Source organism: Ricinus communis, chromosome 8, assembly GCF_019578655.1.
Source record: "Ricinus communis isolate WT05 ecotype wild-type chromosome 8, ASM1957865v1, whole genome shotgun sequence".
Lineage (NCBI taxonomy): Eukaryota > Viridiplantae > Streptophyta > Magnoliopsida > Malpighiales > Euphorbiaceae > Ricinus > Ricinus communis.
Window position 1 is genome coordinate 14,795,127 of NC_063263.1, and position 26,487 is coordinate 14,821,613.

At 28.6% G+C, this 26,487-nt stretch overlaps 2 protein-coding genes, 1 long non-coding RNA gene and 1 other non-coding gene across 4 annotated transcripts; 2 read left to right on the forward strand and 2 right to left on the reverse strand.

Annotated features, from left to right (window-relative positions):
* The first annotated feature begins 9,366 nt into the window (after positions 1–9,366).
* On the forward strand, positions 9,367–11,046 carry LOC8267024 (arogenate dehydratase 3). The gene has a single exon (XM_002527418.3). The coding sequence runs from the start codon at positions 9,575–9,577 to the stop codon at positions 10,862–10,864; it is 1,290 nt and encodes a 429-aa protein (XP_002527464.2). The 5' UTR covers positions 9,367–9,574; the 3' UTR covers positions 10,865–11,046.
* An 8,057-nt stretch (positions 11,047–19,103) lies between these two features.
* On the reverse strand, positions 19,104–19,184 carry TRNAL-AAG. The gene has a single exon. It is a non-coding gene; the product is annotated as a tRNA-Leu (tRNA).
* A 224-nt stretch (positions 19,185–19,408) lies between these two features.
* Positions 19,409–20,779, reverse strand: LOC125370982. The gene is made up of 2 exons (XR_007217112.1): positions 19,996–20,779; positions 19,409–19,899 (listed from the first exon to the last, which is right to left on the reverse strand). It is a non-coding gene; the product is annotated as an uncharacterized LOC125370982 (long non-coding RNA).
* Positions 20,780–23,290: 2,511 nt separating this feature from the next.
* LOC8267020 (putative phytosulfokines 6) lies at positions 23,291–24,202 on the forward strand. The gene is made up of 3 exons (XM_002527417.4): positions 23,291–23,565; positions 23,638–23,714; positions 23,816–24,202. Exons 1-3 carry the CDS (start codon positions 23,469–23,471, stop codon positions 23,921–23,923), a joined length of 282 nt encoding a protein of 93 aa, XP_002527463.2. The 5' UTR covers positions 23,291–23,468; the 3' UTR covers positions 23,924–24,202.
* The last annotated feature ends 2,285 nt before the right edge of the window (positions 24,203–26,487 follow it).

Below are 26,487 nucleotides of genomic sequence, written 5' to 3' on the forward strand. Positions count from 1 at the left end.
TTAGTTCAATAAAGAACCCCATTTGGTTTATACTGTCTGGACCATTGGCTTATCCCACAGACCAAGCTAGGATTAATGACAATGCTCAATCTAGTACATATGTATGATTTTTATGGGATTATAATTTTCTAAATTTCACAGGGACAAAGGGTTAATTTCACTTTTAAATTTATGTCGAAATATCAAATACATTCAATATATATTTTTTAGTAAAATCTTATGAACTTACACAAGGGTCAAATAAATACAATTTAAATTTATTTACTAAATAACGTCCTGAACTTGTGTTCAATAGTTATATAAACTAAATTTAAACTTTTTAAGAAAATTTAGATTTTAATCAAATTATAAAAATTAAAAATAATATTTATTTTATTGATTTACTAATAAAATATCTAGTGAAACGTTATATAAGAGCGTATTTAAAAAAAATTTAAAATTTAAATTTAATTGACCCAAAATAACAAGTATTAAATAAATCAAATTTCAATTTATTAAAAATTAAATAAATTAATTTCAAACTTTCTAAGAACTAAATAATTCAAACTTTAACTTTCTAAAAATTAAATAAATCAAATTTTAATTTTCTTAATAAATGGGCCTATAACTTATTATTTTTAGATCAATTAAATACAAATTTTAAATTTTATCAAACACATTCTTATATAATGCGTTACTATATATTGTATCAGTAAGTTAATAAAATAAATATTATTTTTAATTTTTATAATACAATTAAAATCTAAAACTCTAATATTATTTTATTTTTTTAAAAAAATAAATTGAATATATTTAACTATTGAACACAAACTCATAAAGCTATTTAGTGAAAAAATTTAAATTAAATTTATTTAATTTTAAGACATAAATTTAAAAAATTATTTATTAAAAAATTTAAATTAAGTATATTTAACTCCTCCTAGGACCATGACCAGCGGGACAAATTGACCCTTTGTCCGATTTCACACTCTGGAAAGGTAACAGTTATGACATGTGTTGCATATGGACATTTTTGTATTTACTCGAAAGTCTTCTTCTTCATTCTCGTGTCCTTGTTTCTTACTACAGTACATTAATGTAATTTGAATATATATATAAGCTTAATACTTAGAAGAATGCAATGTTTATGAGGGTTTAGATTAATAATTATAGAGAGAAATAATTATGTAGAAATTCTCAAAATTCTTTTCATATGTATAGGTACAATTACATAATAATATTTATATATTATTATACAATAACTATAATTTTTTTCTTATTATGATTACAGTTACATATTTATATCTATTCTAATATATTTTCCTATTACAATAATATTCCTTAATATACTCTGATGCTTGTGGATTCATATATGTTATGCAGTCATGAAGACTTTCTGGTAGACTTCATTGTAAAGATCTATGCTTTATTGTAGTTTGATGCTAAATAATTTGTACTTAGTTTGTGTCTCCTCTAATATTTATTTAAGTTAGTTGCTGAAGGAGAATTAATTAAAAAGGAATAGAAAGCACCTGTAATTATTATAATATCTTTTCAACAAAAAATGTAAATTATTGGTGAATTTTAAAGTGCTGTCAATATTTTTATGTATTTATTGAGTAAAAATTATAAAATTTTAGATTAACTTACATAAAAAAAAATTTCTTTGAGAAATTTGTGTAAAAATTACGTATTAAAAATATTCTATGTAAATTTGACTCAAGTTTTATAAATTTTCTTTATATAAAATATATAAAGATATTGAAAAGTCATTGTAACTACGAAAATCTAGAATTCGCCCAAATTATTATATATCAAATTTGTAATTACTTTGAAAATTCTGATAGAATTAAAAATATTTTCCAAGATCTCCAGCTAACTAACATTACTGAGGAAACTAAACCCTAATAATAAAACACATAATTTTCATTGACTACAATTCTGTACACCATTTTTCCTCTCATTTTTCATCTCTCTTTTTTTTTTTTTTTTCCCTTATGTCTCTCTTCTTAGGTTCTCTATTCCTGTTAATGTCTTTTAGTACTCTTTAAGTGTTGTTGTGGTGGTGATTGCGGTTGTCGCAGCAGGTGATTTTGCTGCATTCTTTCTCATTGCCGCCATTGTTCTCTTATTTTTGCTAATTGTTTGTCTTTGCTATTGGTCATTTGTTGTTGGTGGTAGTTGTTTATTTTGTTATTTTTTATTAGTTATTATTATCATCGTTCTTTCCATAGAGATATACGATTGTTTCTTTATAAGAATAATTTTGAATTTCTTTATAAGATTAAACAGTTTTCTTCTTTTTTACGGGATGAGAAAGAGATTCAGATTCATTTAAAATACATCTCTGAAGTTTACTTGTGGCTTAGCAAAGGCACACATGAATATATAGTGTATTTTTCATTAAGTTGCAATTTATAACTGTTGTTTCAATATAATTAGTGATCATTAGAGAAAAGTCACTTTTTTGATGAAAATTTATATGTATTTCCTGATTATTATGGTTAAATCCTATCTTTCTTGTTGAATATGTACTTATTAATCTTCACGAATATTTCTTTTTTAAGAAATTTATTATATTTATACTGAGATCAAATTAATTTAGAGTATTTTCATTACTTGAATTAACAAAATAATTATAAGCCCTTTTCACGTAGAATTTAATTTTGTTACCTTTTGAAGTATAGGTTTATGAAGGATTAAGATTATAATGTTGTTGAGATGTTTATAACTTATTAATATTTCCATGTCTCCAAATAGAAGTGAAGTTAAGAATGACAAGCAAAACGTTCTATTGACTTAAATGAGACATAATCTAAGACTTAGATTTAATGTTAATCAGGAAGCATACCTGTTTAAGAAACCCTAATTCGCAGAGGACAGAATACGCTATCTTTTCTATCAACTTTGCTTGATCTTCTTGGATCTTTTAACATTACTTGAGGGTAACACCTATTATAATTGTTTTTCTTTTTCAAAATATCATGCTCTTTATACTATATATTAAATTTGTATTATATGTATTAAATTTATTATTATTTATTTTTTACTATATAAACTTCTTAAAATAAAAAAAAAGATTGGTTTCAAGTTTTTAATTGAAAATTTATTTATAAATTAAAATAATAAAAATAGTCCGTGCAACATATGAATGTACGACCAATATTTATCTTAGTTTCAACGAGTTTTTATATTTAGTTATTTTCTATTTGGCATTTTTTTTTCTCTTTTTTTTTTCCTTTTAGATCTATTAGGACTTGAGCGTTACAACAAATAAAATATAATATTTGCTCTTAATTTGTGTAGGGCTTTTTAAATTAAATTCAAACCAAGACTCTATTTCTTTTCTTTTTTTTTTCTTTTTTTTTCTCCTCATCTTCACAAATGGTGTATATAAGCCAATTAATTAAAAATAGAAATCAATGATTATATAATAATATAGTTATAAATTCTTTTCAAAATCAAAGGTGAGGAGGCAATGTGTATATAAATCAACCTCATATACACCTCCACTAATTGAATTCTCAAACAAATCCAAGGGTATGTATATAATCTCCTCAATAAGTTTAAAACTTATGTCAAAATTATCTCTTTATGATCAGCCACAAAAATATTATCCACGTGTCAATTGCTTATAGATAATATTGCAAAATTAGAGCCAAAATAAATTAATTTTGAAGTTAAAATATTTTTTTTTAAAAGGCTAATATTGATATATTTTAAATATTATCATATAATAAACTCTTTTTTTTTTCAAGAACAGCAGCAATCTCAATTAACTTATATATATATATATATATATATGACATAATTGTAACAATTTAAAAAATTGATGCCTTTGCCATAAATAAGACAAATATTAATGACGAAAGATATATATATATATATATATATATATATATATATATATATATATATATATATATATATTTTACAATCGTCAACGCAGTCGCTTTAGCTAACAAAATAAAATTGAAGTGTTGGACCAAAACTTCTTCTCTAAAAATTTTATATAATAAATCAATACCTAAAAATCTTCATTCAATAACAACAATTCGCGTGTAAAATAAGAGCCTTTCTTTTATTCTTATATATATATATATATATATATATATATATATATATATATATATTATCATTTTCTATAATTATTTTAATAAATCAAAAGATGAAAAAAAATCATTATCATTTGATAGTTTCACAATTCACAAATAGAGAAATATTACTTTTTTTTAAAATTTTTTTCTAACTAATCATAAACGAACAATTTATTCCTAATCGCATGTAACCAAAATTAAAATAAATATTTTATTATATTTTATAATTTGTAAATGATTATATCACTTATTTTAACTAAACGGCTAATAAAAATTTAATAAGAGCGATAAATTAAATTAATTTGTGTGATTTATAATTTAATAAAATATATATGTGTGAACATACTAAACCTTTTTTTGGACTATCATTTATTTTCTTATATTATAAATTGAAGCAAAAGAAAGTGGTAGTTGAGAGGCAAAACCAATCTCTAAAACTTCTTCACCTACTTTCCCTCACTATCTTGTAAACTAATTAAATTGTACGTTATAGTTTGAATTACAAGATGAAAAATGTTATTTAATTATCGATTATGATTAGTCCTAAAATTTGTCTTTAAATTATATAAAATTGTAAAAAAGTTTTGAAACTATATTATATATATATTTTTTCAAAAAAATTATTTTTAATATGAAGGGTTTTTCTTTAATAAGATAATTTAAAAAAAAAAGATTTAATGTAATGTGGAAGGTTAATGGGTTATAATTCTATATATGATATGTATATATATATATATATATATGTATCATAGTCAAACAAAGAAGTTGTTAATTTAGCTTAATGTTTTTGTACATAAATTTAAAACGTGCATCCAAAAATTACTTTTCCTTTTAAAAAATGAAATTAAAGTTTTGTAAATTTAGTAAAAGAAAGACAAAAAGGCGATCCAACTCAATTGTTGTATTGCTGTTTTTGTTTGTTTCTATTTTATTTATTTATTTTTAAGCTTTTGAAGATGAGAAGCTTCTGGTCAAGTCAAATACATCATCTCTAGAAGTGTAACTTTAATGATTTCAGATAATGGACCAAGTTAAATGGATGCTACTCGGCAAAGTATTACTTTAAATTAATTCTGTTATTTAATATATATAATAAACATCATTAAATGGCATATAATTACTTATTTAATTAATAATTATGTTTCATTAATACGAATTATCCAATTAATTTATTCTTTTAGTGGATGTCTTCAATCCTATTATACGACTAATGATGCTCTTATATTTGTTTATATCATATTTGTCAAATCTCAATTTTTGAAGTCAAAATGAATGAGTGATATGTTGTTGATGTATCACTATACCTATCTATTTTCTGAATATTCAAAATACTCAAACGTGAGTTCTTAAATTTGCTCAAATATGAAAGAATCCGAGACAAAAATGTCTATATATGTATACAAAGATAAGAAAGTTATACAACTTTTGATATGATTTCTTGTTTTCTAAGATGTGGTGCATGCCTCAAAGTTACCAGCGGATGAATTAAATTAAATATTAATATATGATATTATTTATTAAATATTATATTAATATTGATCGATTAATTTATTATTATTAAAAAATTTATAAAAATTAATCAATATAAATACAATAATTAATAAATAATATCACATATTATTATGTATTTAGTTTTATCTATGAATAGACTGATAGACTAATTATATATATATATATATATATATAAAGTGGTCTATGTAATTAAAAGGGAAACTAATGGTTTAATTATATTTGTTGCATATGTATATGTACCAAACATGAAAGTAGAGATGAGGCCTCACCTAATCATCATGTTAAACGATTAATACATTGATCAATTTATAAAACAATTTGGACTCTTAGAATTACTTCATTATTTTCTCATTTTAAAAATTACTTCATTACTGGAAGTTAATTTGCCACTTTCGAACTGGAAAGTACTAATGAGAAGAAGGTGCTTTTGTAAATTTAAAAAAAAAAAAAAAGAAGAAATCATTTGATCTAAGAATTTAAGTTATTAGAGGAGACTCATAAAAAGTTTAATATCTCAGACATACTTTGCATGTATATATTCATCTGGCTTAAGGCGTGAAAGGGTATTATTTGCACTTTCTTTTTATATTACAATCTTTAATTAAAGTTATTAGAATAATCAAATCAGAATAAGTTTTATATTTCCAAAATTAAGTAAATGAAATGTAGTTTTGATTATTAAGAGGTGATTTCAAAATAAGATTCTATTTATTTCATTAGAAAGAACTTAGATTTATTAGTGAAGTCTTCACTCCTTTTCATTTTCCTTTTCTGCATGTACTTTCTTTCTTCTCATCCTGTCTATGGAATCCACACATTTTCACAGCCAACAAACAATTAATTGCCTTGTCCACTCGTCATTGTGTAAGAAATGTGCAATGTGGAAAATGTATAGAAGAACTATTTTAATTGGTTATGTTCTTAAGAGAATTGTAGTTGCCCTAATCTCAAGTAACAAGTTAAAGTACACAATCATGTCCTTGAAAAACAATTACGGATATGAATAAAAAAATATAATTTATACAAAATTAAAATATATTTCTTTATAATTCTCTCAAGAATAAGTAATAATGACAAAAAAATGGTGGATAAAATTGGATTTCGAAGTAGGAGAACATGCAATAATGGAGACTCGTGTGTTCCATATTTTGGAATTATATTCATAGAAACAAAAGAAAGAAGTGACTGCAAATGAGTCTGTCTCTTTTATTTATAAATAAATAAAAACAACTATAAAAGTAAGGAAAATTTAACTAACAACCACTAGATTTGCAATATTTGGAAGTATTTAGAATTTTAAGCTTCAGACCCCATATATATAACTAAAATAACTTAATATAACTAAAATACCATTTTATTAATATACCAAATTATTATTAATTTTATTTCACTCCATTATAATAATATTAATTTATTAAATAAATTACCAAATTAATTTTTAAGCCATTAATTTTCTTCCTTTTTTTTTTCTAAAAGAAAACTAAACTAAACATAAATTATATGTGATGGCAATTCCAGCAATAAAAAGCTTCTCAAAACAATTTGGTTGAACAAGTAACACTAGGAGGTATCCTGGCTTTTAACCCGTTTGTGTCCTTGATGGATTTGCTGTAATCCACCAAGCAGATACAAAGCTTCATACAAAGAGTCCTCATTAGAGGCCGAAAGAGTTTCAAGGCAATAGTGGGCATACATATATATATATATTATGAGATTGTTTTCCTTCTTTTTCTTTCAAAAGAGAATGCACCAACTTGCCTTTCATGCACAGGATGTGTTTGCAGTATTAATTAGGATTGCACCCTTTATGAAACCACCCTACTACACTATAAATCTAATGTATCTTCTCAGACCCCAATGGGTATAGGACTTACTCTCGAGTCTCTTTATAGGTTTAGACCTCGTCCTTGTCCTCCAATATAGTTAGATTTCTCATCAAGCAAGCCAAAAGCCTAATCCTTTGTTGTTTGAGTAACACCCTCTTTTTCTCCCTTACTTTCTTCCTGTTGGTTACACATAATTTCAAATATACTCTCCTGCATAATAATATAGGCTCACCACAAAGGAAATAAAAAGTAGAATTTATATGGGGTATAATCATGTGCTAAAAGAGGCATTTCTATCAAGCTAACTTAGATGAAGTCAATATATTCTCCCTCACACGTAGCAAGTTTATCATTACCTAGAGTTGAGAACGTTTTAAACAATAACTCTTTAACTTATGAGATAAATGAATTTGTAATATTCCTTTTTCACATTGTAAAATATCACAAATTATAAATGAGTGATGAAGAATAAGTATATTATAGAATTTATATTCTACGATAGATAAAGTTATATGTTTAAAATTCGTGAAATATCAAAATCGGACACTTTATCAACGATGAGATCTTGAAATTTGTAATTCTAAAATACAAACATTAGTTTAGTTTTTAATATATACATTTTTTCAATTTAATACAGTTCCACTTTGATGGAAAGAAAATTCAAATCCTGACAAAATCTATCGTATTATATTAAAATTAAAATTTTCATATAAGAATAAGACAACTTTGTTTTTCTCATTTCCAATTATGTTTCAACAAGAATCAAGACGAGTGTGCTCTTCTTTTTGAAATATTTACTTTTGTGATATGTTGAATTTGACTTATTAGAGAAATCCTAGCCTCTTTTCTGTATCACTAATTTTCTTATTTTTCATTAAAATTTTTTATTTTTATCTATTTGATCATTAGTATGGTTTTTTTTTTTATATTAATCAGTTTTATGAAATAAATATTACTATATATTTAAGGGAGTTATATGGGTTTTTCTTTACGGACAAAAATAATGAATTATCCTTTACGAGAGTAATGAATTTTTTTTCTATAAAAACAAAGATGTATGTATTAAATTCTTTTTCAATGAATGTGATGAAAAGATAAAGAGATTAAATATAAATTTAAATAATTAAATCCATCAAAAGACACTTGTGATATTGTTATATGGCAAAATATTATTGATTGGAGCGTAAGTTCTCACAAAATTGATCTAATTCTTCATCAACATGATTGGTGTTGATGAAAAATAAAAATATTTATATGTATTTTAATATCTAATATTTATTTTTATTTTTAATATCAAAATACACTTGTTAATCGTCATTAATTAAGTATTTATATTTCTTCTTGAAATAAAAAATTAAGAATAGTATTGGATAATATTTCTCATCAAATTAATCTAAAATAAAATTCTTCTCAACCCTAATCTTAAACAAGGCATAAATACTTAATTATCATTAGAAGTAAAACTTTCCATCAACTCTTTCTGCCAATGAGAAAAGAAGAAAATAATTTTGCCATGTACTATATAATTCTGCTTGCCAAGAAAATGGCCAATTTTAAAGAAATTATTTGTTCCGATGTCTGAAATAAAAGATTAGTTGGATGTAGCAAGTCCTAGATTGCATCTTTATTAAGATAATTAACCCTTGTTAGTATTATTAACTAAACAAAATCTTGAATTAAAAATCAAAACAAAGTACCTGCAGATCACTTTCCTAGGGGATTGGGCGGTAAGTCTTTGAAAAACAAACATACGTATAAAATAAAACATATACACGTGCGAATGTGCATTAATAATAAAATATGGTTTAATTATTATGATAAAAACTAAATAATATAAAAAATGGTAGTGGTAGAGAGAAGGGGGTAGGTGTGGGATTGACCAAACCACCCCCAGCTAAGAGGCGCCACACCCAACGCCCATTGCCCATTACCCGTTACCATCCTCTCAAACACTTCCCTTCCCATATAAAAACCCCCTTAACCCCCTCATTTTTCCTCAGCTTGACGTTCCCTTCTTCAAGAGAACACCAAGCTTTAAAACCCAACCAAGAAAAATAGAAAACAGAGAAAAGGAAAAAAAACACCATCCAAACAGATTCTCTGCTATTTTCTCTTCTTCATTTGTGTTAATTGTTTGTTTGATTAATTCACATAGGCATTATGCAGGCAATCTCTCCACCTCATCCACTTAAGTCGCTTGTCCCGACACGGCCCCGACTCATCCAGCGAGTCGTTGGTCCTAGCAGACTTGTTCTCCATTGCATTTACCGTTCAGATTCTTTTAATTTTCCAAACGGCGTCGGTTCAAGCCGAGCTGATTGGCAAAGCTCATGCGCCATATTGGCGAGCAAAGTGGTTTCTCAAGAACAACCTACTGATAAGTCTAGTGCCGGCGATAACGGCGGCGCTGACCATGTCGCCGCTGTCAACGGCCACAAGACTTCTCTTGACCTTAATTTAGTTCCTCTTAAAGATTCGTCATCATCGGCAAACGATAACAAGCCGGTAAAGCCGTTAACAATCACTGACCTCTCGCCGGCTCCGATGCACGGTTCTCAACTTCGCGTTGCTTATCAAGGTGTTCCCGGCGCCTACTCTGAGGCGGCTGCCGGAAAAGCTTACCCTAACTGTGAAGCGATTCCTTGCGATCAATTTGAGGTCGCGTTTCAAGCGGTGGAGCTTTGGATCGCAGATCGAGCTGTTCTACCGGTGGAGAACTCTCTGGGGGGTTCTATTCACCGGAACTATGATCTCCTCCTCCGTCACCGCCTTCACATCGTCGGAGAAGTTCAGCTGCCTGTTCACCACTGTCTCTTAGCTCTTCCAGGTGTAAGGAAGGAGTACATTACGCGTGTGATTTCACATCCACAAGCACTCGCTCAATGTGAGTTAACACTCACAAAACTCGGTCTCCACGCGGCGCGTGAGGCAGTGGATGATACAGCCGGAGCAGCGGAGTACATAGCCGCTAACAATCTACGTGATACGGCCGCGATTGCAAGTGCACGCGCAGCGGAGTTATATGGATTGCAGATATTAGCAGATGGAATACAGGATGATTCAAGTAACGTCACGCGCTTCGTGATGTTGGCGCGTGAGCCGATTATTCCGCGAACGGATCGGCCTTTTAAAACGAGTATCGTGTTTGCTCATGATAAAGGGACGAGTGTGTTGTTTAAGGTGCTTTCAGCATTTGCATTTAGGAACATAAGTTTGACAAAGATTGAATCAAGGCCGCATAGGAACCGTCCGATTAGATTGGTTGATGATGCAAATGTAGGGACAGCTAAGCATTTTGAGTATATGTTTTATGTTGATTTTGAAGCTTCAATGGCTGAAGTTAGGGCACAAAATGCATTAGCTGAAGTGCAAGAGTTCACTTCTTTTTTGAGGGTTTTGGGTAGCTATCCCATGGATATGACTCCTTGGTGCCCTTCAAGGGGAGATTAGCAAAACCCACCCACCAAAAAAAACAGAAGCAAAAAGCCCTTACAAGTCTTGTTATTTACAAAGAAAAGGGAAATTAATTTTATTTTTATTTTTATTTTTATTTTTTGTGAATTTTCAATTGAAGAATGGGTGGAGATGTTGGGGTAAATATATATTTTTATTGAAGTGTTTTTTACTTGTAAGAATGTGAATACCACTTGACACTCAATCCTTTTGAGTAATATTTTATAAGTAATTTAGGAGAGGTTTGAAGGAAAAGGGACATATGGAAGGAAACAAAATCTATATATACAAGAAGTTTAGACATATATTTCATTTTTCTGATGATTTGGAAAATGTATATATGCAATGAATGATTTAGTTGATATTTGTTTCTCTCTAATTTATTTAGTTCTTGACAGGAATACTTTGATGTTTGATTGCTTTTCAATGTTATTAATACATATGATGACACATCATAATCTTGTGCACTTAATAGTCATTGTCTATTGTGATAATTTTCTTAATATTATGCTGTAACATTTTTAGGTTAATATCTGGTGATATAAATCACAACCAACTTGGTATATGCATTCATAATCATCCTTGTCTGAAGCTCATAAAAAATAATTTGATCATAATGTGTGAATCATGGGAACTGTTTGTGTACCCCATATTATCTCTATTCTGAAAACTACATAGTTAGGTAAATGATGTTTCTTATAAACCTTTTTCTTTTTTGTTTTTGCTTTGCTGAAACTAATTTCCAACTAATTTTCAAGAAGAGGAAAAAAAAAAAATTTGTTTTGTTTTAAAATAATGGGCTTGACTACAATTTGCAGCTTCCATTCACACCATTGTTCTTGGAGGTTAATTAAGAACATTAGATAGGCAGTATTTAATTTTTGAGAGCTACATGGACATGGCTGCCAAAATTTAGGTTGGTGGATCTTCCCTTTGGATGGTGGAAAAGCAGAGGGCTAGCTAGGTAGTTATCACTGGTCACAACCTGTTAACTGATAATCAATCTGATGTTCTTTATTTTATTTTGCTCCTTTTTACTTCTAAAACCCAAAAAAAAAAAGAAAAGAAAAGCTTTGGATTTTGAAACTCTACTTATACTTGTAGTTTATATGAATTCTTCAAACCATTTTTTTTTTTTTTAAATTCCACCAACTACCATGCCTTGTTGCCCTTTTCTCAATAATGACTCTTCACTCTAGTAATAGAAGAAGATTATTATAGTATATGAAAATCTTAGTCACAGTGAAAAAATTAAGAGAAATAGGAAAAAGAATAATTAGCTAGAAAAGTTGTACAATCTTTTCCACTCATAATTGTTATAGGCTATTATTATGTAGCTGTCAAAAACTAATATAATCTCATTTAAAAGTTAAAAGAAAAAGGATATTATATCTCATAATTTTCTAGAAATGACAAGTTATTAAATGTGATGGATTGGTCACAACTGGTTGTAGACATGTTCTGGAGGAAGGACACAAGTTGAATTCATTTTACTCATCTGAAAGTACTATAATATGGAACTTGAACCCATTTGGCTGCTTGGCATCAAAAGATCAATAGAATAAATATTACAAGTGTTGAAAGTTAGATGTTTTATCGAACCTAAACATTTTGAATTTCACTTGAGCCAAGTATCTAACCCTCTCAAGTAAAATTTAATTTGAAAATGGGTTGCATGTAACTTTCACACCTAAATTTTGATTCTTGTGTTAAAAGAATATTATTTTGTAAAAACTTTAATATGCGTCGACTCTATGAAAGATTTGGAATATAAAAATGATCAGAATTCAAGAAAAAAAATATGAAAATCAAATTAATGTAGACCCCATCATTAGAACTATTTAAATTAAGTTAATAAAGTTGCCCTTTATATTATTATATATATTTTATCATTTTTTTGATGTGGGAGAATTTACAAAAATTTCAACAATATCTTTTATTATTGAATTTTTATCATATATCTCTTAGGATAATTTTATTATAGCTTGGGGATTGAATAATAGATACTATTATAACGTGTGTGGAATCCAAATAAGTGATTTCCTTCACTTCCCCATTTAATTAAGATTTTGTCAATTGGTAGGAATATTATATATATATATATATATATATATATATATCATAGTGAAATCCCTTTCATTGAAGTGATGATGCATACATAGATGATGTACCCAAGTATATAATTATTATTATTATTCTTTTAAAGTTATATGTATTGTCGTTAGGTTAAAAGCGGTTGGCATACATTCCTGAAGAGAACTCTCACAAAATAATAAAATGGGAACTATTTATCTTTGTTTCCATTTTTTCTTTTTTTTTCTTTTTTTGGTAAAAAATAATCTATATTCTCAATTCTTACGTAAATTAAGACAAATTACCTGAAGAAAACTCTCACAAAATAATAAAACGGGAACTATTTATCTTTGTTTCCATATTTTCTTTTTTTGGCAAAAAATAATCTATATTCTCAATTCTTACGTAAATTAAGACAAATTATAAGAGACTACAGTAACCGGTCAATCCTATTAATTTGAAACACGACAAACAAGTATATAACTAAAATCTTAAATTTTAATTTTAGATATATAATTATATTAAAATTTTTAAAATAATTATTTACCACTTGTAATAGTTCTTTTTGACACGCTCTAAATTAGTCTAAATTATTAAATGAAAAATGAACCTCATGGCCTGCAAAATTATCATATCTATTAGAAACAAAATTAAAACTATTTTAAGTAGACATGTCCTAAATTAATAGCTTCTTTTAATACTTTATATAAAAAAGAATTGTGATGAAATCCACTCCTTCAAAGTCCACCATGAACAAAGGTTCGGTTGTTGGAGCAACTCCCACCCGCACACACATATATAGAAATCCAAAATGATGATATTCTTGACTTAAGAAAAATAAAATATTAGCTCATATATTAGTTAGAAATAGATGTTGTTTTTTAAAATAGTCTAATATAGTGATTTCTAATTATTGAATATTTACAACCCCTTTGTGTGTATGGTCTCATATAATATTTTCCTTTTCATTGTATATTTCACTTGAATTGTTGGAAAAATATGACAATTTTCTTGTAATTTGACTAATTCATTGCTTGATTCTTTTTAAACACATACATATATGTAATATATTATAATAAAGACATGAGACTCATTATAAATTTAGAGATAAGATAAATATTTTGTTAATAATAGTAAATAATATACTTCCCTTTCTTAATAATAGTAAATAATAATAATAATAAAAACAAAATACGGATTGCTTGCTTGCAACTTGTTTAATAGGGTTACTTGATTCCATTGCTCACCAACCAAGAAAACTTGTTCTAACTCCAAACCAAGATTATTATTATTATTTGTTAGTAAGTCAAAGCTTGATGCAATTTCCTTTTTAGTCATTCTTACTTTTTCACCAATTTACTGTAATACTTCAGTAACAATCTGGTTGGTAATTTTATTTTGTTATATGGATTTACATACATTTCCAATAGCTCACGCCACTTTATTTTAAAGAATTTTTTGTTATCACCAACCGTAATTAAAGAGATGTTACTTATTTCCTCTGTTTCTACTTTTCAAAACTCTTAATTAACTTCTTTGTTATGGGTATTAGAGAATTCAATCTAGATTTGTGAAAACTACTCATTAACAAAAGGAACTTGACATAATTACACACATATCTGCAATTAAGCTATAATAAATTAATATTTGAAATTTACTTTAAACTACTCATAATAAAAGTAATAATTATGTAAATTATATGTATAGGTGCGGACTCATTGGACATAAATGAATAGAAAAAATATAATCTACGAACGAGATTATATTTTAAAGAAGAATATTTATAGAAATTTGAATCATTGTGCAATAAAATAAGCATTCAGTTGGTCTTTGAAATACTATAAGTGTAATAGAAATTATCGTATATTTTCACACAAAAATTTTAGAAAAATGTAATGAATGTATCATACTAAATAAATAAATAAATAATATTAAGTTTAGGATGATGTATATTAATGGAGATTAGAATTAAGGGGTTAATGATGATAATGGTGAACATTGAACAAGAGCAAAATAAAGGAAGTAGGAGAATAGGGTTTGGTAGGGAATAAAAAAGAAAAGAAAAAGAGTGAAAGAAAGCATGATGAGAAAGAAAAGGAGAGAGTGAAGAGATTGTGTGGTAGGTGAAGGATGTTGCCTTTTCTTAGCTATTGCTGACGCCTCGTCGGCATTTCCTAACCAATCATTTCTTCTCTCTCCTCCCCTCTCTTTCTTTCTTTCTTTTATTCTTTTCCAATTTCTTTTTCTTTTTAGTATTGAGGGTTGCTTATATTTTATGTTGCTTTTATATATATATATATATATATATATATATATATATATAGTTATAGTTAGAAAATATTTTAGGGTTTGTGAATCTGTCCTGAATTAAAAGATTAATTATATAGTTATAGTTCCATTTCTTTAAAATCTGAATTAAAATTGTCTATAAAAAAGAAACTATGTGAAACTGATATAGTATTTATATATAAGTTTCACTTATTTCTTTTTAAAAAAAATTCTGAAACCGAATGGAAGTGAAATCGAGTCGAACTAGAACCGTCAAGAATTGGAATTAGACCAATCCTCTTAAGGTTCAGAAGTGTCTTGTGGTTACCTCTAACCCTGGCTCCCAGGCTTCATCGTTGGTATACCTACCATTAATTCCTATCTATTAGAACTTAAAGTTGCATACTTATGCACCTCAGCAAAAAATCCATGCATATTTTTCGTCCTGGGGACTTCTTCTGCTTCCTAGACCAAACATTCTTGTAACTCATGATCATTAATCAGACCAAATTACTTATGCAAGCTTTCATACATGTCTCAATCAAACGGCATGGCAGACATAATTCTTCTTTCTTTGTGTTACATCCACAATTTTTTTTATATATATATATTTTAATTTCACTACTTTATAAACTTTAATACTAAGATGTAAAATTGTGAATTTTTATAGTATATAATGGTGGGTGGGGGGTGGGTTATAAAATTAGAGAGGACAAGGCTTTGTCTTTGTCTAATTATTAACTCAATAACATTAGAAATGGTGGGAAATGATCAGTTTATATTTTTATTCAATTAAGTTGGGATTGTTTTATACAAATTACCATTTCTCTTTATTAATGTTATATAGATTACTTGTTTGGCATAGAAAGCCTTCAATAATTGCTGCACTACAAAAGAACCCTAAAGACAGAAGCTTTAATTGTTAATTCATTTTCATAAAAATGATAGGATTTATTGTTATGCTAAGAATGAAGAAAAACAAAAAAACAAAAGTATTTCCTTTTGATTGGTGGTTGGTAAACCATATAATTAACATAAATCCAATGTGAAAACACCACCAAATTCTGCGGCGCAAACCCACAAAGGAAACTTAATAGATTTCTCTTTTTCTTTTCCTTTTCCTTTTTCCTCTTCACCAACATTTTCTTTCAGAAAGATGTTTCTCTTTCAAAGCACTTATAATATCTTAATTAATTTACTAATTCTGTTTTGAGTAATTCTTGAAGTTGAGATTGTTAGACCACCCAAATCCAGTTCACATCAATTTCTTTAATTAATTTCTGTACAAAAACATCGTTATTCGCTAGCCTGTTTCTAAGTAAATATTGGTCAATTTTATTAACTTGTTATATGATAATTTATTTATTAATATAGATTAATATTAGTATATAAAATATTTAATTAAAAAGTATTTTATAGACTTTTTAACTTTTGATACAAATATAACCTTATTATGCTAATTTAATTTTATATATTTATTAATTGTAAGTTACCAATGAATTTGATATAAGTCTTTAATAAGTATTAAACGACATACTATTCAAGTTTAGGATAATAAAATATTAATTAATTTTTGTTATGTATATGTTTGGTATTAAATATTAAATTATGCCTGTAGAACACAAAAGATTTTATAAAATTTTATTAATATTAGACATTTGTTTATCTATTAGAAGGAATATTAGACATTATTAACTATTGGGATATTTTATTAATTATACATCAAGTGAGTTTATGTACAAAAAAAAGTGGTATTTTAATGATAAAAATTGAGACGTATATTGAATAGTAGATGAAGGGATTTATGAAAAGCAAAAGGTCATATCCTATCAACTCATTTAGCATTTTTATATATTAAAAAAAGAAAAGAAAAAAAAGAAGAAGCCAGTAGCCAAAGACAACATGACAAATATGCCAACAAGGAATAAAAAAAATAAAATATTGGGAGAAATGGTTTATTTTAATTCTAAATATCTTGATTAAATTAAAAAAAAAAAAAGAAAAAGAAAGAGAAGGTAAATGGAAAATGTCATCCACTTGGACATAGACAGAGACTTCAGAGATTTTCCTACATTTGTAAATACCATTCAAAGTCACTCTTGGTGTCTTGACCACTCAAAAACCCACTCTTTTTCACCAACTTTTTATTTATTTTTTTTGATGATTGTATAGTTGAAAAAGAAATGTTCAGAACACTTCCATTAATTGATTAATTAATTTCCATGTGCAAACCCTTCTATGAATCTTCTTTGTTATTTCAAAGCAAGTTCCCCAGTCTTAGATCAAGTTGATCTTCAGTCTAAGGTCTTTTTTATTATTATTCTTATTATTATTTTCATAATATGGTCAACCTAATATAGAAAATCTTAGTTCTTTTTGGCTCTTTATCCTTTTGGGGGTTTACTCCTACTTTTAAATTAAATTATTTACAATGTCATTTCAAAAATTAAAATTATGTAATATTAGAAATTCAATAGGTATGCTTACTATAAAATTCATAACTCACTTAGATTTGAACTTTCAAATGCTATAGACTTTCAGTATTTTGTACAATTGTTACTATTTAGATCGCAAATAAACCTTTTGATATAGAAGTGATATGACCCCAGTAATCTTTATTAGAAGAGCATCTTGTGGCTAAGAATGACTTGCCTAAACTTGATTGTCAAATTGAACCACCTTTCATAATCAAAAAGTTCAACTAAATTTTATATGCCATGGAATTTAAATGCTCTCTCTCATTTTAAAAGTATTTATGTTTATTTTCAAGTTTTTTTAATTATGGATTAACTTCTATACTCATAAAAGAAAAATAAATTTAATTTTTCTGTATTCATTTTATTTTGGCAAAAAATATATTTAAGTGGAAATGGTCCTATCAAGCGTTCCAAGAATATGTTTGAACAAAAATAAAAATACCGAGCATGCAATGCGTTTGAGGTATACAATCCATTGTGAATAGATGCACTTTAAAGTAACTTATGTATCATAACGAAATATAGATCCCTAAACTACAGTTTGCTTAGATTCTAAAGCATCATATAGTAAATAGAGTTGTAAATATACGAAGATAACGTATGAAGAATATAACAGTAAAGCTTGAAATTAAGAAATTAAGCTGAGACTAAAAGTTAAAGATTTGAAAAAGAAATAAACTGAAATTACATTGATAATCAAAGAAGTTGTAAACATTATTGAAAAGAAATGCTTGAACCAATAAAGTTTGATTATGTTTTGCTATAAAAACTTGTAGTTTTTGAGTAGTTTGATGATAATTGTTGATTATAGATCCTTCTTAATGATGCTTATTCCTTTGTATTTATAGAGCTCCCCTAAGTTTCCGTTTTCTTTGAAGATAAGTCTCACTTTTATTACTATTTATATTGGAATTGGGCTCAAAAATAACTATGATGCTAACGCACCGAAGTTATTTGTATGCTCTCAATTTTTGGGTTTCTTGTCTGCCTGCTCTTGTTTAGTTGCCAAAGATGTTGTTATAGGGCAACGCCCAGTGAATGAAAGAAAGCCTTTCCTTCAATGGCAGAGGGGCAAATCGGTAGGTTAAGGTTAAGATATGAAATGTAACTCCTCTAAATGATAACGAAACAGAAGTTCAAAGCCCATTCTCTAGTGGGTTCAACTTCAAACTTCGTCGGCCTACTAAATCCCTAAATAACACACGAAACAACAACAATAACAGATTTCAAATTTTCTTCTTCTTGTTTTTTTTTTTTTTTTACTGGCAAATACTTTTCCATTCAGATCCATTAAAGAATAATTCAAAGAACGCAGATGTATTTTGTAGTATAGAAATTGTTTATGCACTAATTCTATAGAGAACCATTCAATCTGCTTTTTTAATGTTTCATCTAAAAAAGCGTGAAAAAATTAAAGCTGTTGAGAGTGGGATTTGAACCCACGCCCTTTCGGACCAGAACCTTAATCTGGCGCCTTAGACCAACTCGGCCATCTCAACTTGCTCGTATACAAAGTCGAATTTAATTCCTTCATAATTGTGATCCAGTTTTACATTTCTGTTTAAACATAACAATTATAATTTATAGATAGTGAACGGGGTCCTGAATTTTTCATAAAAATCACGGAATGGAGACCAAATTTTAAAACTAATGCACCAGACTTTAATTAATGCTGAAATTAATCAATTAGTTTTTTTGGGTTCAATTAGCTATCACAATAATATGAAGCGAACATTGTCAACTCATAATGCAATTAAGAATGTATTGACAAAAGCATACATAAAATTTAGGGCCCTCGAGCACTAATTCTAAGAGCACTAAACTTTTCAAGTAAAACTTCAAGTCTTGGCAGATTTGACAGCCCCAACTGGCTCTAAGTGTGATGGCATGGTCAATAAAGAAAGCTGCGGATTCTATGTTTTCTCGGTAGGGGCTAACTTAGATATGGCTGTTGTTGTTGTTGCTGGGGCACATATGATGATGGGACTAGGCCTCTGTGATGGAACTTCACAATAATATTGAGATTTCCATTTTATCACCAATCTAATGTCCAATTAAACAGAGATATGCACTTTAATTAATAGCAAAAGCTTAGTTATTAGTAAAACTTTTGTGCCAGACCTTTTCTTTCTTCTTTTCTTCTCTGGGTCAAGAATTTTCCACTATGTATTCTCAACTTTTGTGCACTGCCTTCAAACCATGCTGCTGAACTCTCTAAACACAGAAACAATTGACAAAGTTAGATATGCATGTACATGTATAATTTCAACATAAATTACGATTGAACATAAAGAAGAATGAAATACATACAGTTCTGTATTCTAGGAAGAAGCACAAAAGGAATCCAATCTTAGGTAGAAGAAACAAACAAAAAAAGAAAGCATATATATAGATATCTGTGGCTGCATATTCTCATGGAAAATGGGATCACCCCATTGGAGTTGGGACGTATTCCATCTAGCTTTTGGTGATTCTGACAAAAAGCTATAAAGTAACAGAGAAGTGGATAGCAGAAAGACCTTTTGCATCTTCTCTTTAATGGCAGACCTCACTCACTCCATTTAACAACCATATAAGATTTATGTACTTGCTGTGATCATTAGATTTTCACCCTATGCAGTTTGGACCCGGTCCAGATTCCTGGGAACAAATAGAATTCACTTTATGCCCACATGTTGAAAATGAATTGAGCTTAATTTTCAATTGGCAAAAAAAAAAAAAAAAAAAAAAAAGAAAGTAAACATTACACTAGTTTTTGATAATAGTTTACCCAACCTTCAGTAAATTTTTAATATATGCTATCAGAAAAGGTCTGGTTCAGTTTTTAACAAGTCTTTTGCCCAGTAAAAGAGCTCTAAGAGACTTGGATGGAGTTTCCGAATTCGAAACTTCCATTATCCTCCCATGATTAAAAAAAATAAAATTGTAAAACTCAAAAGGGTCAATTTAATTGAGTCTAATGGGCCTAAACTCACCAATCCAATAATTGAGACATGTGCTAGTAGGGTCTGGTCTGGCACATATCTAAGGAGTGTGTTAATGTCAGTGTGAAAATACAAATAAAAGTGAGAAGCATAGAGAAAAAGAAAAGGAACCTCCCATCATAGTTCAACTGTAAAAATTAAAATGTAACAGGTTGATATAGATTCTCTAAAGATGAAATTAAAAGCATCTGCCATTACGCCATCATAGTTAAACAGTAAAAATAAAATTCTAACTTTATTTTTTAAATTTACAGTGTGGTCGTTTTTCGATTGTTTTAAAAAATTATATTTTAATATTTTAACTCAGTAAAAATAAAAAATACTATAAAAGAAGAATTAAGCCCAGTCCAAGCCTATACAGTAATCACCTGTTTAGAACCAATTAAAGGTAAAAGAAATTAAATCTAAATGGGCTTTAGTCCATATCCACACAGAAAATGCAAAATGGGATTTATCTATATAAATAATTTAAAGCTGAGCTCTTAAATTGGAGTTTTGCCAAGTGAGGCATTCTACAATCAGAGTGAAAATCTATATTATTGACATATGGTTCTATTTTTTAGAAAGAAGTTCAATTTATTATTTGTTCATTGTTTAGTGAAAGGTAATTCTAAATATTATGCTATATTATATTTCAAATTATATAAATTATATCCACAGCATATTGAAAAACTCAAAAATTACATGTTTTTTCCTTTCACTTTATTTAAATAAGTCACCAACTATTATTATCTTTATTCTATTTTGATTTAAGTGTTTAATTTGTTATCTATTTTCCTTTCTCCATTAAAAATTGTGCAAATTTAAAGGTGGAAACAACCTATCTGCAATTTTTATTGTGTTTACCCAAAAAAACAAAATATACATGTGAATGTTTCTGTCTTCTTGTCTGCTGAAGATAGAGGTAAAACCAAAGATCCCACAGTCCCATCCACACTGGTAGCCTAAAGTGAGGATTAATATATATATATATATATATATATATATATATATATATATACATATGTGCCAGTTTTAAGTGTAAAAATGGTTAAAGTTTAGTTCAGGGTGACAAAAATGTAATAAAAGAAAAGAGATTGACCCTCAGAGTGGAAGGTGAAGAAGACAAGAAAAATAAGATTAAGAAGAAAAATGTGTAGCTACAGTGCAAAGAGCCAAAGACTCTTATGAATTGTCAGATACATAATCCTCCTTCCAGTGAGAACATTTTTTGGTTGATAGTAACCAAACAATGGAGGAAATCAAATTTACTCCAAACGTGAATTCCTTGGTTAAAAAGTTATTACTATTGATTAGCTTCCCAGCTTTATTCTAATCTTTATCTTTATCCTTTCAATGAATGCATATTATTTCGAACAAGACAACTGTTTTTTCTTGACCAATACATGCATGCTAAAGACGCACCTTTGTTTTCAATTATATTCTAACATTTTCTACTCAGATTTGTCCGAGCCCAGCAGACATAGACGTTCAATATGCTAGCTCCATTCTCAAGGCAAATAATATATATATATATATATATAAATAAACCCTTCACAGAATCCCAACCAAGAAAATTGGTTTTGGTTTTCTTTAATGAGATTCTTTATGTATATCTATATATTCTATAAGCAAGAAGTGAAAGATTTAGATCTTCCAAAAGAGAAGCATAATCTCCATTGCATTTTTTAAAAGATGATGGTCGAAAACGACAAACCAACATTAGCAAGCTCTTATCCATGGTGGCACTCCACCACTTTTTTAAGAAAAGAAAATACCTTTAATTGCATAAAGAATGTAATATAGCATCCTGATCCAGCCACGTGCATATGATTATTATCAATGCATATCATGATATCACCAATATAATGATAAAGAAGCACAGATGTTTTAAAATCTTCATTATATTGCCTAGCTAGCACCAAACAGACCATGAATAAGAATGATGAATATTTAGCTTTTAAACTTTAAAGTTGAGTACTAATTTAGAATTAGTTGGATCGATACGAGCTTCTGTCTTTGAAATTAAAATGTCTAGATTTTCAAATTTCCTTTTAAAATGTGAAACTCATTGCTGCCCACCTAAACAATTTTCTCTCCCGCTAACACTGTCAACTGACGTACCCCAATCATATCTCTGGTTAAAACAGAAAAACTTTAAAAGATGAGCATAAAACAAGGGTGAACATAGGCACTGAAGCTAGGTGGTGTTGCCACGACGCCACTCATCTCTCAATTGTTGTACATGTGTGATGCAATTTCAGTCATTAAAACTTTAAAGTATTGTGGGAGTGCTTTAGCTTTTCTATGATGTCTTTCTCTTTTCCATAGTTTTTCTTACTAATCACTCAGAAATCTTGCCATGTGTAGACGTATTAGGGTAAAACAATGTGATGGTGGGTAACAGCTGTTGGCATGTCCCAAAAGGTTGACTTGTTCGACACTGTCAACCACTATTGTTGCATTGATTTTTCTGAAAGTGTTTCAAGACTCGTCAGGAACCACTAGTATAGCAGACAGACAGTGACAAAAGCCCTCTCTATTCCTCTAATCAAAATAAAAATACTGGTACTATATCAAACACAAGCAATGCAGTACAGAATACCAAGGGGGTTGGTCCCACATACTGAGGTAATGTAACGGCCTGCTTAGGAGACCTTCATGTGACTTATACAGTAGGTGATTTCCTTTCTTTTGCATGTATTTATACGAATCACCTTCTCCCTCTATCCGAACACCCAATACCCTGCTTCATTTATCTATAAAAGGGTTCTCTTTCTCTCTGTTTGTGGGAGGTGTCTGTGTGTGTAACCTAAAACCATGAAGCAAACCCTTTATCATAATGTATTTCTCTTCTTCTTTCTTCTCCTTTTGTATTCCCCCAAGATATCAGCACGTCCCATGACGAGCAAACAAGGTACTGCCCTCTATTTTTCGTTGCTGGTTGACTAGATTGTTTCCAGGAACCGAAAGTTTACATCTTTTGCAGGGCATGAGAAGGTGGACCTCAATGAAATGGCCAGTAAGGACTCATATGTGCAATTTCAAGGCAGTGAAATGGTCGATGTATGCTTCCCTTTTGGCCTTTCTGTCATCACTGTTTTTAAAGAATTGAATGAATAATGTGTGATAAGTTTTCTATTTTTGGAATACTGTTCTTCTTGCAGTTAATGGGGTCAGAAGTCTGTCAAAGTGAGGATGAAGAATGCTTCAAGAGAAGAATGGTATCAGAGGCTCACTTGGACTACATCTACACCCAGAACCACAAGCCTTGAGAACTTCAACTTCAGACATTTTGAAATTTCATGGTTCTCAATGTATAACTACTGAGACCTTAATTCCCTGAATCCTACATTATATTTCATAAAATACTTCTCAATGACAAGTCCTGTCTGCGAGCCGTTAGGATGGGTTTGACAGTTTTTTCTTTTTCGTTTTCTTTAGACTATGTAATAGTTATACCTAATTAAGTGTAGCTACATGTACTTCTGTCTTTAAGTCTGTGATTTGTGATAAATAGTGTGATCGGTAAATTTATTGACAGATTTCAATTATATTCGTATTAATGTCCTGTGGACTCATCTTTCAACTCCCCCAGGACAAGATTTTTTTTTTTTTTTTACTTTTCTCTGAACCATTAAAAATATGTTGTCCTTTTGCTTAGGTTCTCTTTTTGATGTATTATTGAAAGAACAAAAATTGCCAAGTTCGAGAGAACAGGAAAGACGAAATTAAAATAATCTGAGAACTTAAAAATTATCGATTCAGAAATCAATTGAGGCAGACATTTTGTTTCAAGAAAGTTGAATAAAAGAGAAAAGAATATTAGTAAACTTTAAACAAGAACATTTCAATCCCATAAAAGGAAATTATTCCAAATATTTTTCCTTCTTCGCCTTTTAACAAAGCATCTCGTCTTGCATGCACCTTTTTCTTGTCATGCATTATCAAGTTTATTAAATATTGTGAGAACTGTTAATACCAGTTACCTTGAAATGAACCCACTAATCAGTGGCAGATGTCATATTCCACTTTCCAGTTGGGTGAAGCTCCAAATCTGTAGCAATCATATATATCCCCATAAAACTCCCAGTGTCTAGTCAGCTCAATGTTGCTACTCATATAATGGCAACGAAGACAATATAATCAATAGCAACTCTCAAATAAATCTCACTATTAGTATTTCTCTCCAGGAAACTGCAGTTCTCTAGATTTCTTGTCTTCAACAAAGGTTACCTGCACTATTTTAATTACTTCAGAGGATGATAACCTATATAACAGATATAATGTAAACCCTGAGTTGGCTGACTTCATTTATATGATTAATTCTTTTAAAAGGATGAACCGCTCCAGAAAAGAAATCTACTGATTTTCTTCTCAATTGGTCGGACCATAGGTGCGATAATTTATGTCATGATGAGGTCTTTGGTTCAAGTCGAGTACCGTGATAATTAAAATTAGGTGTGGAATAGGACAAACTAAACATAATTTTCAAAAATAATCCAAAGAAAAAAAATATATGTGATTAAAATTTATATTGAAATAGAAGTCTCAGATAATAATTTCCCACAAAATTACTGCAAAGCTTCATGTGGGGTTAATGCAATCTGATTAAACTAGTTCTTATCCAAAGCTTGCTTTCTTTTACAATGATTAGGCCCCCTTGCTATAATCTCAGGTATGGGAGACGAAAGCCAGACAAGGATGTGACCGAATATGATAAAGAAAAAACATAATTATCCTACCATTACAATCTCCATGACAGTCCAATATCTTCTCAACAGCCACTAATTAATATCTAGAAAAAAAAAGGAGAGAAAATATTCTTCTACCTACTAATCACACAAATCATATTAGTAATTGGATGTTCAAAGCCTCATGTGGACCAAATAAAACCATATTTCCAAGCCTAAATTATGTAGCTAGATCATTGCCAACCAATGTAATTTCACTAGACCCATTCATCAGTCATCAGATTGTGTTGGTTTCCTTTGGTAGCTACATATATATCTCCAAGCTGGGATTTGCTAGAATGTTAATTTTTAGCACACATATAATCAATAGAATCTAGTAATATCATTTGATTGTTTCACATCACAGACACAAAATGGATCAAAACAAATCAGATGGCCCACCTGCTAGAAAGATCTTGAACAGGTAACTCATTCAAGAAGTTCCTCAACTTCAATTATTATCTTGCTTCAATCAATTTTCCAATTTCAGTGTAAGCAAAAAAAAAAAGAAAAATCATCATGTCCAAGATTTTACATGTAAAGTTCCCATATAAATTGTAGGATATCACTATAAATTGAATTAAACATAACAATGATTTTTAGCACTTAAAAGTTAAAATTCATATCAAACCAAAAGAAATTGCCAACTTGAAGCAATGACGGCGTAGCCATGATGATATCTAATTGAAACATCAAAATCATGAGATTGAAATGATATTATCTCTAATCTCGAATTTCATATTTTTTATTTATACTGATATCATATTTATAAATTTAATCTAGTAATAGATGTATATATCAAATTAAATAAAATTTTAATCTACAATAACTTTTTCCGTAATTTGTATAAAAAAAATTGCATTTATTCTGATTTGTACTATCTTTTGTTCACCTGATATCATATATAATACTTTTATAAAATCATTCATAATATTTTGAGGTTATTGTTTTAATTAATAAAGTTATTTTGTAAAAACATTATTTGTCATTTCATGTGAAAGAGTCGGTAAAAATTGAGTTGGGATATTTAACATTTTTCATTTATATTAGAACAAAATGGAGGGATATTTTCAATGAAATTCCCCAATTTGAAATCGATGTCGTTT